This window comes from Bemisia tabaci, chromosome 2, assembly GCF_918797505.1.
Source record: "Bemisia tabaci chromosome 2, PGI_BMITA_v3".
Classification (NCBI taxonomy): domain Eukaryota; kingdom Metazoa; phylum Arthropoda; class Insecta; order Hemiptera; family Aleyrodidae; genus Bemisia; species Bemisia tabaci.
The window spans coordinates 4,961,751-4,977,090 of record NC_092794.1 but is presented as its reverse complement, the minus strand read 5'-3'; the positions used below and the strand labels follow the sequence as shown (position 1 = coordinate 4,977,090).

General features: G+C 35.6%; 1 protein-coding gene across 1 annotated transcript in view; it reads left to right on the top strand.

Moving 5' to 3' along the window:
* The window catches only part of LOC109031827 (unc-112-related protein), a 78,436-nt gene extending 64,702 nt beyond the window's left edge, over nucleotides 1-13,734 (top strand). Inside the window, exons 6-10 of the mRNA XM_019043606.2 lie at nucleotides 478-662; nucleotides 1,974-2,208; nucleotides 6,155-6,367; nucleotides 7,114-7,350; nucleotides 8,518-13,734. Coding sequence (XP_018899151.2) covers nucleotides 478-662; nucleotides 1,974-2,208; nucleotides 6,155-6,367; nucleotides 7,114-7,350; nucleotides 8,518-8,718 — 1,071 coding nt within the window. The 3' untranslated portion in view covers nucleotides 8,719-13,734. The remainder of the gene's footprint in view (nucleotides 1-477; nucleotides 663-1,973; nucleotides 2,209-6,154; nucleotides 6,368-7,113; nucleotides 7,351-8,517) is intronic.
* Nucleotides 13,735-15,340: the final 1,606 nt, after the last annotated feature.

Genomic DNA, 15,340 nt, shown 5'->3' with positions numbered 1-15,340 from the left:
GTCTCCTATGGTGGAGTGGTTGTAGCTTTTAGGGACTGAGGGTATGGGATGTTAAGGACTACTAGCGTGAGATTATCCCCTCAGAGGTATTTAAAGTGGAAAAAAAGAAGAAGAAGGAAAAAAAAATTAATGTGTAGTTTTCAAATTTGGGGCTTGGGAGTTTTTAAATTTTTTCAAAATTGGGTTTTCATAATTAGGGCTTACCCAAAATTCAGCCTCACTCAAAGCACCTCTCAAAGTCTTGAATTCAAACCAAATCATCCTTAAGATCATTCGAGTCATCTTAAAATAGGTAGGAGTCAAAGAGCATGAAGTCAAGAGTCAAGAGTCAAGAGTCAAGAGTCTGGTCATGGAGTCTTTTCAAAAAAATGTATTTATGTCTATGTGTGTCTATACTAAAGTGTCTGAAAGTAAATCTTCTTATAGGGTGTATAGAGGAGAAACTCTAAGTCAATTTATATTTCTTGGTCATTCCAGGTCCAAGTAACGCTCCAAGCTGGGGTCCCGCAGTTGATTGAAGATAGCACAAACTTGTCTGCTGCTGATGATGACATCGATGCAGCGCTTACTGACCTAGAGTTTTCCTTGGAAGGCTCTCATATTCATTCACCAGTCGATATTACACAAGTGCCTGAGCTTAGCGACTATCTCCGTTTCTTAAAGTAGGTTTACATTTCTTCTTATGTCCTTCTCCCACTTCTTTTTATGAGTATATTTATTCAATCATCATTTATTGTTTGTTTATTTTGTGTAGCTTACTTTAATGAAACAATTGCCATAACTTTTTTGGCTCTCAGCTCCAAGACGCCTCACCAACTACGCTCGGACCTGCATGAATGCGAGTTCCTATAAGCGGCAGTTATGCAAGTTCTAGCTTAAGAACTTCCAGAAGGCTGCGAACGCTATCTGTTAGCTTGCCACATAAATGAACATTACTACAGTATCCTAAAGAGTGTACAACTGTCATTCCGTTGCGATTTAACACTCCTTGTCAATGATGTGCCTCTATCAACTTGCCACATTCTTCACCTGATTCTGTTGTGTGGTGGGTTCAATCTCTACTGGTTCTCACAGATCGGTGTCGTAATCATAATGTTATCATGCTAGACTAGTCCTTGCTATGCTAAGACAGAACCAAAGGTGCAAATGTTACTTGTCCTGATATTTAATTCCTCTGTTCATGTATCCGTATGGATGTCTCAACAGATTTTATTGTTTATCATGCTCACTCATATGTGCAGTTTGACCAAGTGAAAACTATTTTGTTTGGTACTTAATTGCTCTGATTAGTGTCACTATACATTGAAGTCCATTCACACAGTCCAACTTTTCATTCAACTTTTCTCACAATTTTATTGGATGAAAATTGTTACTGTGTACACAAGAGGAAAGGCAGTTGTGTAGTCAAATAGGAAAAATTCACATTCAATAGTTAGAGGAAAAGTTTGATGAAAAATTGAACCATGTGACTTTAGGTTAAAGTTTTACGTAGCCGCAATTTTTACTTCGACTCAAACATGTTCTTTATTTTGATTTTCAATCGTACTGCCTAATGTACAAATGAGAGTGTGAATGAAATTCGAAAGGAGAAATGACAAAACAACATAATTAAACTAGTAATTTCATACACCTAATTTCCTGACTAAAACTGAAACTAAAGACAGAGAATTCCATAATTCTTGCTCCTTTAGATAATTTGTATTATCTTATGTTACCTTTTTGCTTGATACCCTTGCAATAATTCAAATCACACAGATAAATACTAGGTATATTGTTCTCGTAGTTGTTGCAATATTTTTTCGTAAAATCTGTTTAAATGAAAAGTAAACAATGTACCTACTGTGGATGCAGGATTTGCAGGAAAGAAGTGTATAATTAAATATGAATGGATTGACGCAAATCAGTCAGCCTCTATAAATAGCTCTATTATTTTTAATTAATTGGCGCCATCTAATCATGTTCTTTCTCTGCAGGCCCAAACGCTTTACACTGAAAGCATACAAGAGATTTTGGTTTACCTGTAAAGATTTGCAGCTCCATCTGTACAAAAACCACCAGGATTCGAAAACTAACTCTCCCGTCTACGAAATCAATCTACGAGGCTGTGAGGTCACACCTGATGTTAACCTGTCTCAATCAAAGTTTGGAATAAAACTGGAAGTACCAAGCGCTGATGGAATGTCAGAAATGTGGATCCGATGTGATACGGTACGTTACAACTTTTAACCATATTGTGCATTTTTGTGAATGCGTCCCAATTAACTTACAACTTACAATTTTCAATGAGTAACCATTATCCTTCCTAAAGATGAAAATTGAAGTTATTTAATACCAGCTCCTTTTAAGCGCTCAGCCGATAGGCGGCGCTTTTTGATTTCGATTTGCCACTAGAGCTCTAGTATAGTAGGGCGCTCAAGCGATCAAATGGCGCACCAACTCATCGATGCACGAAACGCCATTTTTACTTTTTTTTTTTTTGATTACCTCATTATGCCTCTGTGAATACGATTAAATGCAAATTAGCGTAAGAAATAAATAACAGTCCTAAAACTCTCTTTGCTATGCGGTTTATAGTTATCCTATAATTACTTCTGAAAGTTCAAGATTCGCGTTCTGTTTTCCGAAAACTTTTCCACCGGTGATAACCTTATTCGGAGACCTTAGTAGAATTCGCCTACATCTAGGTTATGTGTCTTTGACCTAGGTACTGGAGAGTATTGCCATCCTTTTGCCCTTCTCTGATTGGTTCATGAGTTTTGGCGTCTTTGGCCCTCTTCTGGCTTAATAAGATCAATGTTCATTTTCTGTAGGTACATAGCCGCGATTCAGATTCAGATGACACTACTCTCCCGTATTTGCTTCTCGCGTCTCGCTTACTCCTTTGTGTTTTCATATTTCGTCCATCTCCCTCCATCCATAATTAATTCCATAATCCATCCGCCTCGTTTAAGATTGTGTTGTGAAATTTAAGATTGTGAAATTGTCTGAAATTTGAAGCATAATATTTTGGAATTATTCAACGTATGTCGTGTCTTGTCTTCAGACTCGTTCTGCCCACCTCGTGAAGTTTGTGAAAGTTTCTGAAGTATAATGCTGTGAAATTATTTGACCAATTATCATGCTACCTCAGAGACTGTTTTAGTGTTTTTGGGTTAATTAAAGTATGTCAGGTAGGAGATCTGCCATTTGCGATACATGCAAAATGCTTCATTATACTAGTGTACCACAGTTGTTCTCAAGCACCAATTACAACACGGTTTGCATTTTTATGCTGAATAGCATAGATAAACGACTGGAGCATTTTGCGCAGCTCAAGCGCAGGGATTTGTACCTTCGTAATTGTCACCACCTCATCGCTGCAAATTATGAAAAGGACCGCTCGAGTGTATCCTTGATCATAGAATATCTGTTATTCTCAAAGCGATGTCGTCATCACATCCCTGTCAGTTCACAACTTCTAATTATTGAGTTTAACTAGGTGTCAAAAAATCTGAGATATCTGAAGTAGCAGAAAATTGTGTACTTTCAAAGTCTAAGATTTTTTGCGGCACCGACAGTTTCATAAATCTTCCTTATAACACTCTACTCTGAAACCGCTACATTCTACCTCTCACATTGCTCCATAACAAAGGTATGTGTTAGCCTCTTATTTGTACTAAAAATTCTAGGTTTCATGACTCATTTACTCATTCACTCTCTGGTGAATTTGGTTCCGTCAGATTCATTGCAAGACACCTTATGTGTTATCTCCGCAGACCTAACACAGACATTTGAACGCTCAATGAGAGCAAAATTTCAACTGGCCTGTTGTCTACTTTTCAGTAAAGAGGGTAAATAACCTTCCTTAAGGACTCGCTTTGAGACGATAAAACAAGGTTTCTCCATTACTTACCGTAAGACGATAATAAGTGTTCCACCAGACTATGTAGGAGATGAGGTTGAAAGTTACATCACCTCCATGTGTGAGGAAGTTTTCTTACCTACAACCTGATTTTATGACTTACAATAACAAAAGATACTGCTTTCGCCTGGCATTTTTTCATGCGTCGCATCGTCTAATAAACGGGGACCTACATTTACTTGATTCCATGAATAGGTAAAATGGCTCAGAGAGAATTTCGTCGAATGATCACTACGGCCATCTCTCATCCAGTTGGAGAACTTTTACTTACCTTTGATTAAAAAATTCATGAACCATAGAGTTTTTGGAAATTGAGTACACAATATTATTGTGAAAGATTTTTGAGGTTGAGTCTTTGTTTACATTCTCAAAGTATCAAAAGTTCTACAGTTTCATCGTGTTTCCTCCTAACTTTATCAGCTTATGAGCAATGGCTCCTAATTTACTCAACTCCTCAGCAGGCCAAAACTCTATACCTCTACAGATACATATGAGAATCATGCGTTTCAACGAAACCTACGAGTCCTCTTATCATCACTCAGGAACCACCGATCTTTTCTGCAGGTGTCATGGACCATTCATGACAAATACTGTTGCAACCACCCTTATCCTAGGTACATATCTATGCATAGTAATTCTAGTGATCAGCTCCATACTCACAATGTAATTTCTGTAAAATACAGTTGGACGGTGGAATTACCAGACCCCGTATCTCGGTTTGCGACGTTGTAGACTTCCTTTCATACTTTCTTCTTTACACGGAAAACCAACCAACATCAATTTATAAAAACTTCTGCAATTTTTCTTCTCTGTGCAAAGAAAACTCTGTGAAAACCAAGGAGGAAAAATGATTTGTTCTCTGTCAAAAGAATAAAATGGGAGCGGAGGTTTTTAAGCACCGCAAACGAGATACATGGTCTGCTAGTTTCACTGTTGACTTGTTACGATATACCTATACCTACAATATCCCTATAGATTACATTGAAGATATTACTGTCCCTGTAACAGTGACTGATTCGAATGTTATCACAGTAGAGGGTTTCAGATATTTGGGCCAGCATGGTTTATTAATTACACAGAACGTAAGTTACCTTTATAAATTAAGGCGTAGAGGCAACTTCTGCCTTTGGTTGGCCAGAAATTTCTGTAAACGCATTTAAATTCTTGAAATTTATGAGAAATTCCGAATCTACTAAATGAAAGCAAGGATTTCAGGAGAACATGATTAACAATTTGCTGTCAGAAGGAAAACTGCGGAAGGAAAGTGGAAAAGATTTTTCACTAAGGCTCAACATAATATGAGGAGGAAAAAATGAATGTAATTTCCGTTTACCCTGGTTATAATTCTGGTATTGCAAGAATTCTCTTTCTCTATTTACGTAATTACGTATTAGATTATTGTATTGTATGAAATCCTGTTATCACGAAGACAGAGTATCATAGAGCATAAACAATAAACATAGGAAAGGTTGTGTCTGATCATGAGTCATTAGAAGGTTTTAGCGTAGTGTGCTGCAACCTAGCGGACACATGGTGCCTTCGATTCGCGAAAAGTTACCTTCAGTACTCACAATCAGTTGCAGTTGATTGATTTCGTTTATTGTCTCATCATTTACCTATTAATATTTATATTTCGTTCATTTATTTACCTATAATATTTTTTACGTGTCCAATTAGGGCATCATTAAAACAATTAATTTGGCCTCGTTAAGTGATACGTTCATCTTTGATACATTTTCTTCAAATGATCTAGAAAAGTTATTTTTTTGGAGCCGTAATAGTTTTCTCTGTTTTTATGAGAAATCGAGGATTTTTTATGTATTAATATTTCGGTACTTAAGTAATGGATCATTATTTTTCTTATGGATCTTGGATTTTTTTTCGGGGGGTGGGGGAGGAAGCACAATTTTAGATGTTTTAATTATTGCAAATTTTAACATACTCAGTTAATAGGTAGTAAATTAAATCTGGGACTCATTAAAATTGCGCTCACCGCTGAGCGCTTCTCTAATACCCACGTATTAGAGCTTTCCCGCTTGTTTTTGTAATACTATGACCAGTACTGTGTGCAGACTTTAATCATACCTAACTGTCACAGACTTTTGCACTCGCAAATTCAGCTATCTTATCCCTCAGATTTGTTAAAATAGTATTACTTACTTTTGATGAATATTTTTCATTTTAGTTTTTCTCCCATCAGATTCGTGGTATATTTTTTCTTGATGTTTTCATTATCTGTATTTTTGATTTCAGGAAGAACAATATGCCAAGTGGATGGCAGCCTGTAGGCTAGCATCAAAAGGACGTTCCTTGGCTGACAGTTCTTTTGAAGCTGAGACTCGTTCCATAGCTGCGTTTCTTCAAATGCAACGTGCAGCTCCTGCTCCCGCCATAAACCCTGCATCCCTAGATATTACACCGGAAGATTATGTGCCATCTAGGTTTACAAAGAAACTTAAAGGAAAAGTAAGTAGTAACCTTCCGACTGATCGAGATGTTGTTCGACTTATTTGGGGCCTGGATTTTTTCGCATGGCTCTGAAGTTTGCGAAGAGTCAAAGCATTCGATCCATCAGAAAGCAGGACTGTCTTATGAAACTGTCCTATTCCCCTTCGCATTTAATATGGACCTCGTTGATAATCGTTGAAATAATGAATACTTTGTAAGTGACAAAGAGACCAGGTTCGCATTGTACTGTGACGTAGCGAGTGCACCAGACCTGTGCCTGCCCAAAAGTGATCGTTTTGAAAGTCCTAGTCTTGGGGAGTCTTTAAGGTAATTTTTTTAGGGTTTCCGGTGGTCAAAAACCACTAGGAAAATTCCTGTGACATCAGGAATCTTAGCTCCATTCATATTAGCAATAAAAAAAATTGAGCAACTGGCCCATTTTCAGGTATTATTCTGAAGTCTAAATCAAAACGGATTTCTACTCTTTTATTTTCTACACAAGAAAAAAGAACTACCCATGACCTTGCAATTTTTTGCCCAGACCTTGTTTATTGACCTTGTCGAAAGATCATTATCATTGCTTTGACCGCAAGCCTGTTAAGTTAATGAAGAGTCGATTATGTGCCTATTTTTTTTCCTCCAACCCATTTTTGACCAATCATCTCATGAAAAAGTTAATAAGAGTGCTTATTTTGTTATATAAGTTGACTTTCAATATTTATCATCCCAACGGTCTCTTCAAATGATGTTATGCTTTGTTACAGCTTGTGCAGCGGATATTGGAAGCGCACGCCAATGTCAAAAGTCTAAGTTCAGTTGATGCAAAAATGAACTACATCAAGGCTTGGCAGTCATTACCAGATTTTGGTGTTTCATTGTTCGTAGTCAAATTAGTGGGTCATAAAAAAGAGGAGCTCCTTGGTGTTGCATCCAATCGCCTCATGCGCATGGATATCAACACGGGTGACCATATCAAGATTTGGCGCTTCAACACTGTCAAGGTTTGTCTATTTTAATCGCTCTTTACATTTTACATTGTTCTCTCTTTTTCTCGCTTTAGGATACATCTCTAGGGTATGATACAGAATAATTGGATATCCTCGCAAGTCTCCAGTTAGAGAGGATTTTCAATTAGAATCCCCATCATAAGACAGGCGGTACTATTCTATCCGAGAACAATTATATTTTACTAGGAGGGTAGCTCAGTTGCTATGCAGCTCTAAGAGTGCCTGGCGCCCCCCGAAGGCCTGCTTCACAGGCTCTCTTGAGTTACTGTAAATAGAGCAGGCTCTTATGAGAGTGTCTCCTATTGATAATTGCAAAAATAAGGAAAATCGGCTGGGTAGATCTTCAGAACCAATTGTGACAAGAATTGAACATTTCCATCGTTCAAATGGGAGAAGGTACAACTCTATCATAAACCTGAGTTATATCTCCATCTAAATATAGCATGCTCATCTATGGAATTCTCTTGACAATAGCAGCAAAACTATGGAAATCGGTTGAACCAACTGTAACAAGAAATGAAAATTTAGGGGATGAAAGAGCTTACAGTAATGATAAATGTTGCTTCTACTCCAAATCATATTGCTTTTTTTTTTTTTTTCTTTCTCTCTTTTAAACATATCTCTGTTTGCAATTAATTTTAGTAAGATTTTTTCATCCTTGTGAATTTTCTCAATCTCTCAAACTCCCTCAAAATACTTATTAAATATCTTCTTATTTCTAAAAAATCGGAATTAGATGTAAAGAGGGTGTAAGGGACTTAAGGTATATCATTTGCCTGATGATCATTGAGCGGATGAACATAGATGGCCATTGGGAGTTGCAGAGCGCCTCAGTGTGACGCATAAGGATGAATGATTTTTTTGTCGTCTTTGTCAGGAGTCCTCTTTGTTGTGTCCATGTTGGACAGAATCGACGGGGAGCTAAAGTCTTTTCTTTTGTAACCAACACTTTATCGTCAGCCATCAAATCAGTAACTCTATTTCACCTGAATGTCTTGTCCAGTCAAAAAATACCAAATTTCAACAATCAAGCCTGAACTAAGATGGTGTTTAATACTTAATTTGTCAATATTTCATTGATTACTATTGCCAGCACAAGAGAGAATTTTAAATTTAACTTATTCTTAACCCTCTTCTAACTAAGCTGATGTTTTATTTCAGGCATGGAACGTCAACTGGGAAGTGAAACAAATGATGGTTCAGTTTGAAGACAGCAGTATTGTGTTTTCTGTTCTGTCAGCAGATTGCAAAGTCATCCATGAGTTCATCGGAGGCTACATATTTTTATCCATGCGTAGCAAAGACTCAAATCAATCATTAAACGAAGAATTGTATCATAAACTTACCAGTGGGTGGGTCTAGTACTCCTTGGCAGTAGACCTTTCTGTAACCCTGGAATATTTGAAAATATTTCAACAAGTAGGAGTCAAACGTGGTCGAGTTATTTTACAATTACTAATCGCAGTAATTAAATTAACACTATCAGTCTTTAATCCACAGCTCTTACTGAAGCCTTTTCGTTGTTTGTACAGTGAGTGTTGAATAATGTAAAATGCCGTCTTTGCCTTATCTTAGCAACTAGTTTTGTGTATAGTGGTTTTTGAGCAGACTTGCTTTATTTTGCAAATTTTCTCAAAAATCAAATTAATGATGGATTTGGAGAGTAGTCTTTTGAAAGTCCAGTAATGCAGCTGTAGTGTCATTCTTAGAGATCTGAAATAGTGCATTTTTAGAGGACTATTTCGCCCAACTGCATTACATCTCCGACTCTTTGTAAGTTGACGGATGCCCTAATGAAAGCGTATGTGTGAAATTGAGGAATTTTTCATGGAATATAGTCAAGAATTATCCTAATGCTTTGTGCATTTCTTATGTCTCGCGTTGAAAAAGTTTTATTGTAGTTGATCAGTGATCAGGAAGAGTGCAACACTAAAAATCGACGATAATCAGGTTTTTTTTATTTTTTGTTAGCATAAGTGGACAACAAAAGTCTTTTGTGAGTTGAGTTTTAAAAAATTGCTTCTTAGAGTGTTTATTCTGCTTTAAGTGCGAAATAGAAAAGCCTTTTTACTGATGAATCCTTCGAACAAAGCTGCTGTTTTAACACGAAATCAATTTTTTCCAAAAAGGAAGTCAGCGCTGACAGTGACTGTTGCTGAATATGTCAACTGCAAGTATAACAGATTCAAGCTCTGGTGGTTGGCCCCATTAATTAGCCAAAAAAATATCTGAACATGATTGTGATACTTGTGAATGACTCATAATTGCTTTGTGCTAGTAATAGCAATGTTTAAAGATGAAATGAAACACTGAAGGACCCAATCTTATACAGCTGACTTTTTTCTTTTTTTTTTTTGTCATGAAAATGACAGGATTCTTCTACAATTTTATAGTCACTCTGTTTTCAGCCAATTTTTGTGTATCATACCTACATAGACAATCTATTTCTCTTCTTTTTTAAATCGTATGCACAAAAGGCGTGCTTGGTGCCTTAAAAATGCCTGTTTTAATGTTTTCATTTTACTTTACTGTATGAAAATGACATCAAATCCATGTTTGAATCAAGAACGTATTAATATAGTCTATTAGAGAACTATAACAATAAAGTTTCTATTTGATCGTCAATTCTATTTAAAGTTCGACTAAAAACTAATGCATAGCTGACTTTGTTTGCAACAAACATGATGCACTTCCGCATCAAACGTGCCATGCATTAGTCTATCAGAAAACTAGAACAATAAAGTTTCTATTTGATCGTCAATTCTATTTAAAGTTCGACTAAAAACTAGTGCATGACACGTTTGATGCGGAAGTGCATCATGTTTGTTGCAAACAAAGTCAGACTCATGTGTTGTTTTTGTAGAGGAAGGCTGCAATAGACAGTTTGTCATTCTCTGATCGAGCCGCACCAATGTAGGCTATACAATTTTAATTCTTCATCAGGTTCCAGTTTTTTCATACCACATGAGACAAACAAAGTGTTGCAAATTTTAAATCATTGCTTTTTAAGTTAATGCTAACTTCATTGGTAATTTTAAAGCCTTTTTGTCAAGTTGGGAAGCAATCATATTTTATTATTTTTTTTTAAAGTAAATAAATTCCTTTTTATTGATCAATCAATCAGAGCTGTGTAGTCTTAAACAATTTTAGACAAGGAACTACTTCCATAATTTATTCTTATGTATCTGTAACTCTAGTACCTTGGTTGCCATTTGCAACTGCCAACAGTATTTTTTAAATATGTCTAAGTTTTAGGTTAAGCCTCGTTGAGCATTTTGTTTATGGTGTTTTAATTTTACAAAAAAAGAAGAAATCATGATTTTGGCTGCATAGCTGAGTAGCATAGATAAACTGAGTGTCTAATGCCATTGTTAAGTAGATATCGCTTCGGATGTTTACTGCCTTTTCATCATCTCTCATACTGAAATCAGTATGTCAGCATGAAAGTGAAAGAGAAATAACTATCTGTAAAGGGCCACTCATAAAATACATAACGCTCCATGGAGGGAGGGAGGGTTGAGAAGAGCGCTACGCTATTTTGTTTTTACAGAAGAGGAGCCTACAACACAAAATCGCTACGAGGGCTGAGGGGAAGTTCCAAAAATCTGAAGTTCAGCGATACATATTTTATGAACGGCCCGTAACAGATTTATTAAATATGTTCAGTTTACCAGACTGATGGATGCCATAATTTTCACTTAAGTGACGTATTTATTTGTTTGTAAATCGACTTTTGCATGTTGCATAATATTTTGTTTCCTTTGTGTAACCATGTTTTGTTTAACCTTGTTTTTCTGTTCAAATTTATATGTGTTTGTCTTCCGTAAAATATTATTTTATTTAAATCAGAATAGTTATAATATCAATAAATTTGTTGTCACTGGTTCTAGTAATCAAACGATTGTTCATAACACAGTCTAGCAGAACGCGTTTATTCTATAATACAGGAAAAAGATTTTTCAAGTTCTCCACTCAAACTTGGATTAATATTTGCTGAATGAAGTTTTTCCTTGATTTAAGATATGTATGCAGGCATCCCATGATTTTGCAAACCAATTTAAATAATAATTCCAAACGAACAGTCTTTTGATTCTGATTTTCTCAACTTTTTTTTCATTTAATTATCTTTACTTCTTATCCTATATTACGAAAGAAACTTTCTCTGAATCAGACACATATGTATGAAGTTGATCAAAACAAAAGTGTAGCCAGTATTGCAAAGGAGAAGTGGCAAACTTTTTATAGGAGAAGCTATCATCCCCTCGAAAATAGCAGAACGAGGTATTCAAAGTAGCCAATTTTTACAAATGAAAAGCAATGAGGTTGTGACCCCATTTTAGTATTGTTGCAGGAGGAGGCAAAAAATTGGGGGCACTGAAAGAGAATAAAGCTGTGCCTTCTTCTTGCGCAACTCTTCAGTGACACCTTTGAATTAAAGGAACTGACTTTTACTGTTAACCGTAGGAAATCGCACTATTTACTAAAAATATCCAAATTTTTTAAATCCTTTTTATCTTATTCAAGCCCTTCTTTTTCCATGCGAGCCTCACCTTTTTTGCAGTTTTTACAGTTTTACATACTTGTTTGACTTATTTGCCTCATCATTATTTTAGTGCTCTTCAAGGAATTTCCCTTTTCCTTTTTTTAAAGTAAAACTTCAATCAGTATTTCCAAGTTGCAGTGTACCTGAGTTAATTTCATTTACATGAAACTGCCTTTAAACAATTTGTCAAGGACCCTGATTAAGTGAAATTTGTTAGTTCTGGCCCAATAATAAAATTAAATACATATTTCAAGGCGGTTATGGAGTGATTGGAGATCGTGGGTTTCTCTTTATTTTTCAATTTGAAAAGCAATATTAATTGTACCTTTAACTTATTTTGCCACTAAAATGTGTGCTTTTTGTTGAATTAAAGAATCAATAAAGTCAAATCAATTTTTTGTCAAATTGACTCATGTTCCTAAACTAAGTTCTTGTTGCTGAATGTCATATTTGTTTTCTCTGTACATTTAGGAAAAGAAAAATATTTTTAGCATGATTGTTGCTGCAACGCAATGTGTGTGACATCAGAACAACTTCTCTTTTTCGTCTTGAAAGCAAGATCCTGATCCCATTCAGTAATGTCAATTCAAAATTACAAATGACCTTATGGTCGTGCAGTACTTAAAAAGCGGAAGGTTATAGTTTTCCCCCTCTCAAATTCTGTTCCAAAGTGCTCAGAGTATTTCGATGGTGAAAGCACCAGACCTTGTATCTCAGTTTGCGACATTGTAGACTTTCTGCCATACTGTACTTTTTAAATGGAAAACTATTCAACGTTAATTAAGGCCTTGGGTGGGAAAAAGGCACTTCTTGGTTGCAGTGTTCCAGAGTCTCCTCTAATATTTCATTCATTTTAAGGAAAGTGAATGCATCTATTTCACTAAAAATTTCACTGAATATTCCTTACGATTCTACAATTTTCTATGGAAAGAATTCTGGCAAAATCACACATTAAATTCTTTTCCAAGAGATCGATTAGCAACAGAGATTCTGGAACACTGCAATCGAGAAGTGCCCTTCTTGCATCCAGTGCCTCAATTCTTGAAAACTTCCGTGTTTTTTCTTTTCTGTGCGAGGTAAACTCTGTTAAAATGTCAAGAAATGATCTTGATTTGTTCTCCTTCAAAAAATACAATGGAAGCGGACATTTTTATACGCTTCAAATGAGATATGTGGTCTATTAGTTTCACCGTCGATCTTCAATATTGCCTTTGGCTACTTATGTAAATGCTATATACATTATAAATGTTAGTTATTAAAAATGTTTATTCTTGTTTTTATATTTTATTATTTTTTTATTATTTAATCATGAATTTTCTTTCTTTAGCTTGCCTTGAGGTGCTTAGTAAGATTTTTAAGGACGCATGTTATGTTGTCAGAATTTAACTTTGTAACATCTTTCAATTATCTTATCTTCCACTCAATCGTGTCAAGACAATTAATTCATGTAACTAAACAAATTAAGTCTACTTCTCACTAACGGGAAAGTTTAGTCAAGTCATCATTGTCAGCAAACCCTCTGGAACTAATCTAAGTTTAACAGTAACTTAATGCCGTTTGTTCTTTGAAGATTTGTAATTGAAAGCTCCCACAGAAGTCTTCTTTCGTATTGTTTTTAATTAACAGCATGTCAAAAGTTGAGGCCTTATTTTAATTGATAAATGGTAAATATTTGTTAATGTCTGTCATTAAATTTATTATTAATTGTATTAATTACAAATCAATGTTAATCTTGTAAATGTCATTTATGTTAAGTAGATCAACAAACATGTACATTTATTCAATGTATAGTTTAGAACATAAATAAATCAAACACTTTAATTCAATTACACAAATATTCCATCTATTTTTCTTGGCCATAAACCTTAGTTCTTCAGAATAAACTCTACTCATCAGAATTGTAAACAAATTTAAAATAACCATCAGGACATGTCATACTTTATTTTTGCCTTGGAAAATCAATCTACTTAATATCTTGAAAATTTCCTTGATTTTTCCTTTCTGTCAGCAGAATACTCTGTAAAAATTGCAAGCTATAAAGTTGAAACGTTTCTCTTTGAAAAATAAAATAGGAGCAAAAATGTTGAATAATCGCAATGGAGGAATGTGGTTTGGCATTTTGGCCATTGGTATCTCCCTTGACCTCTCTTCTCTTCGATGGGATAGCATCTGTATTAGCCCACTCCAGATGCTCAAACTGGAAGTTCAGTCTGGGGGCATCGATAGGGGTGTTGACTGTTGAACATGTACAAAAACAGTAAAAAACGCCACAATTTTCACATATATGACAAAAAAATGAGGAAAAGCCATGTGTTTCAGTGATTGTTGTTTTCGGAGTTTTGGTTCAATGGTAATCAGCCCGTGGACCTTTAAAGTTCAACAGTCAACACTTGCATCGATGCCCCCAGACTGAACCTCCAGTTAGAGCGTCTGGAACAGACCATCCTCTTTACCATACATACACTGATCTCACCTGGTCCGACATCCAATCGTCATCGAATCCTGTCCTTTCAGAAATCATCATCCTCTAGACCGCCTCAAAAAAAAACTTTGAGCAACTATCGTCCAGTCTAGCTACCAAGTGGATTGCTTGGAGAGATCTTAGATTACAAATATTAATAAAATATATGTAAGTAAAAATGTATAATAATTAAATTGCATTATTTTCATCGCATTTACTCGATGATCCAACAGTATATTTGAGTCTTTATCAGCCAGTTAACTCATTCTGGCTTATATTAATACTAAATCACAGAACACGATTTAAGATGAAGTCTACATGCCTTTTCAGAAAACGGTTTCATATTGGACAGTATTCTTCAATGGTGAGGGACCGTTCACTAAATACGTTAAGCTACATTTTGGGTTTTTTGACGCCCTTTCTCTCTCGTAACTCGATAGTGACAAAGGTGCTTATCGTAGTAAAATCAAAATGGCATTATGCTCTCCTTGATCTCCCTCCCCTCCTGAAGCATTACGTATTTTATGAACGGTTCCTAATAAAATAAAGCCATTTAGCCGTCAAACGACTTCTTCAAGCAAAACCCACTGCAGATTAATGTTTTCCAGGATGAATTTTCCTGCACATAAAATTAGACAGACTAAAAATACTCTTGACATCAACACATCTTTCATTCCATCGAGCAAAATTTTTTTAGCCCTTAGTTTATTGAGCTATTTTAATCTGTTTCCGGAACATAATATAATTTTTGAGCAGATTCAGCTCATTATGTATTTTTGTTTTTGACATTTTCCACTTTCGATTTGAAGCCACTCCGTAAGAGTGCAAACATATTCCAGGATAAAATCTAATGAGAATCTTCTCTGATCTCATCATGAGACCTCATGACTTGAAGCACTCCGTATGATTTTCTTCTTGTTTGTACCTACAGTGGTGGATTCCCAGAGCTAACTTTAACAGTGATTAACAAATGTGTTACA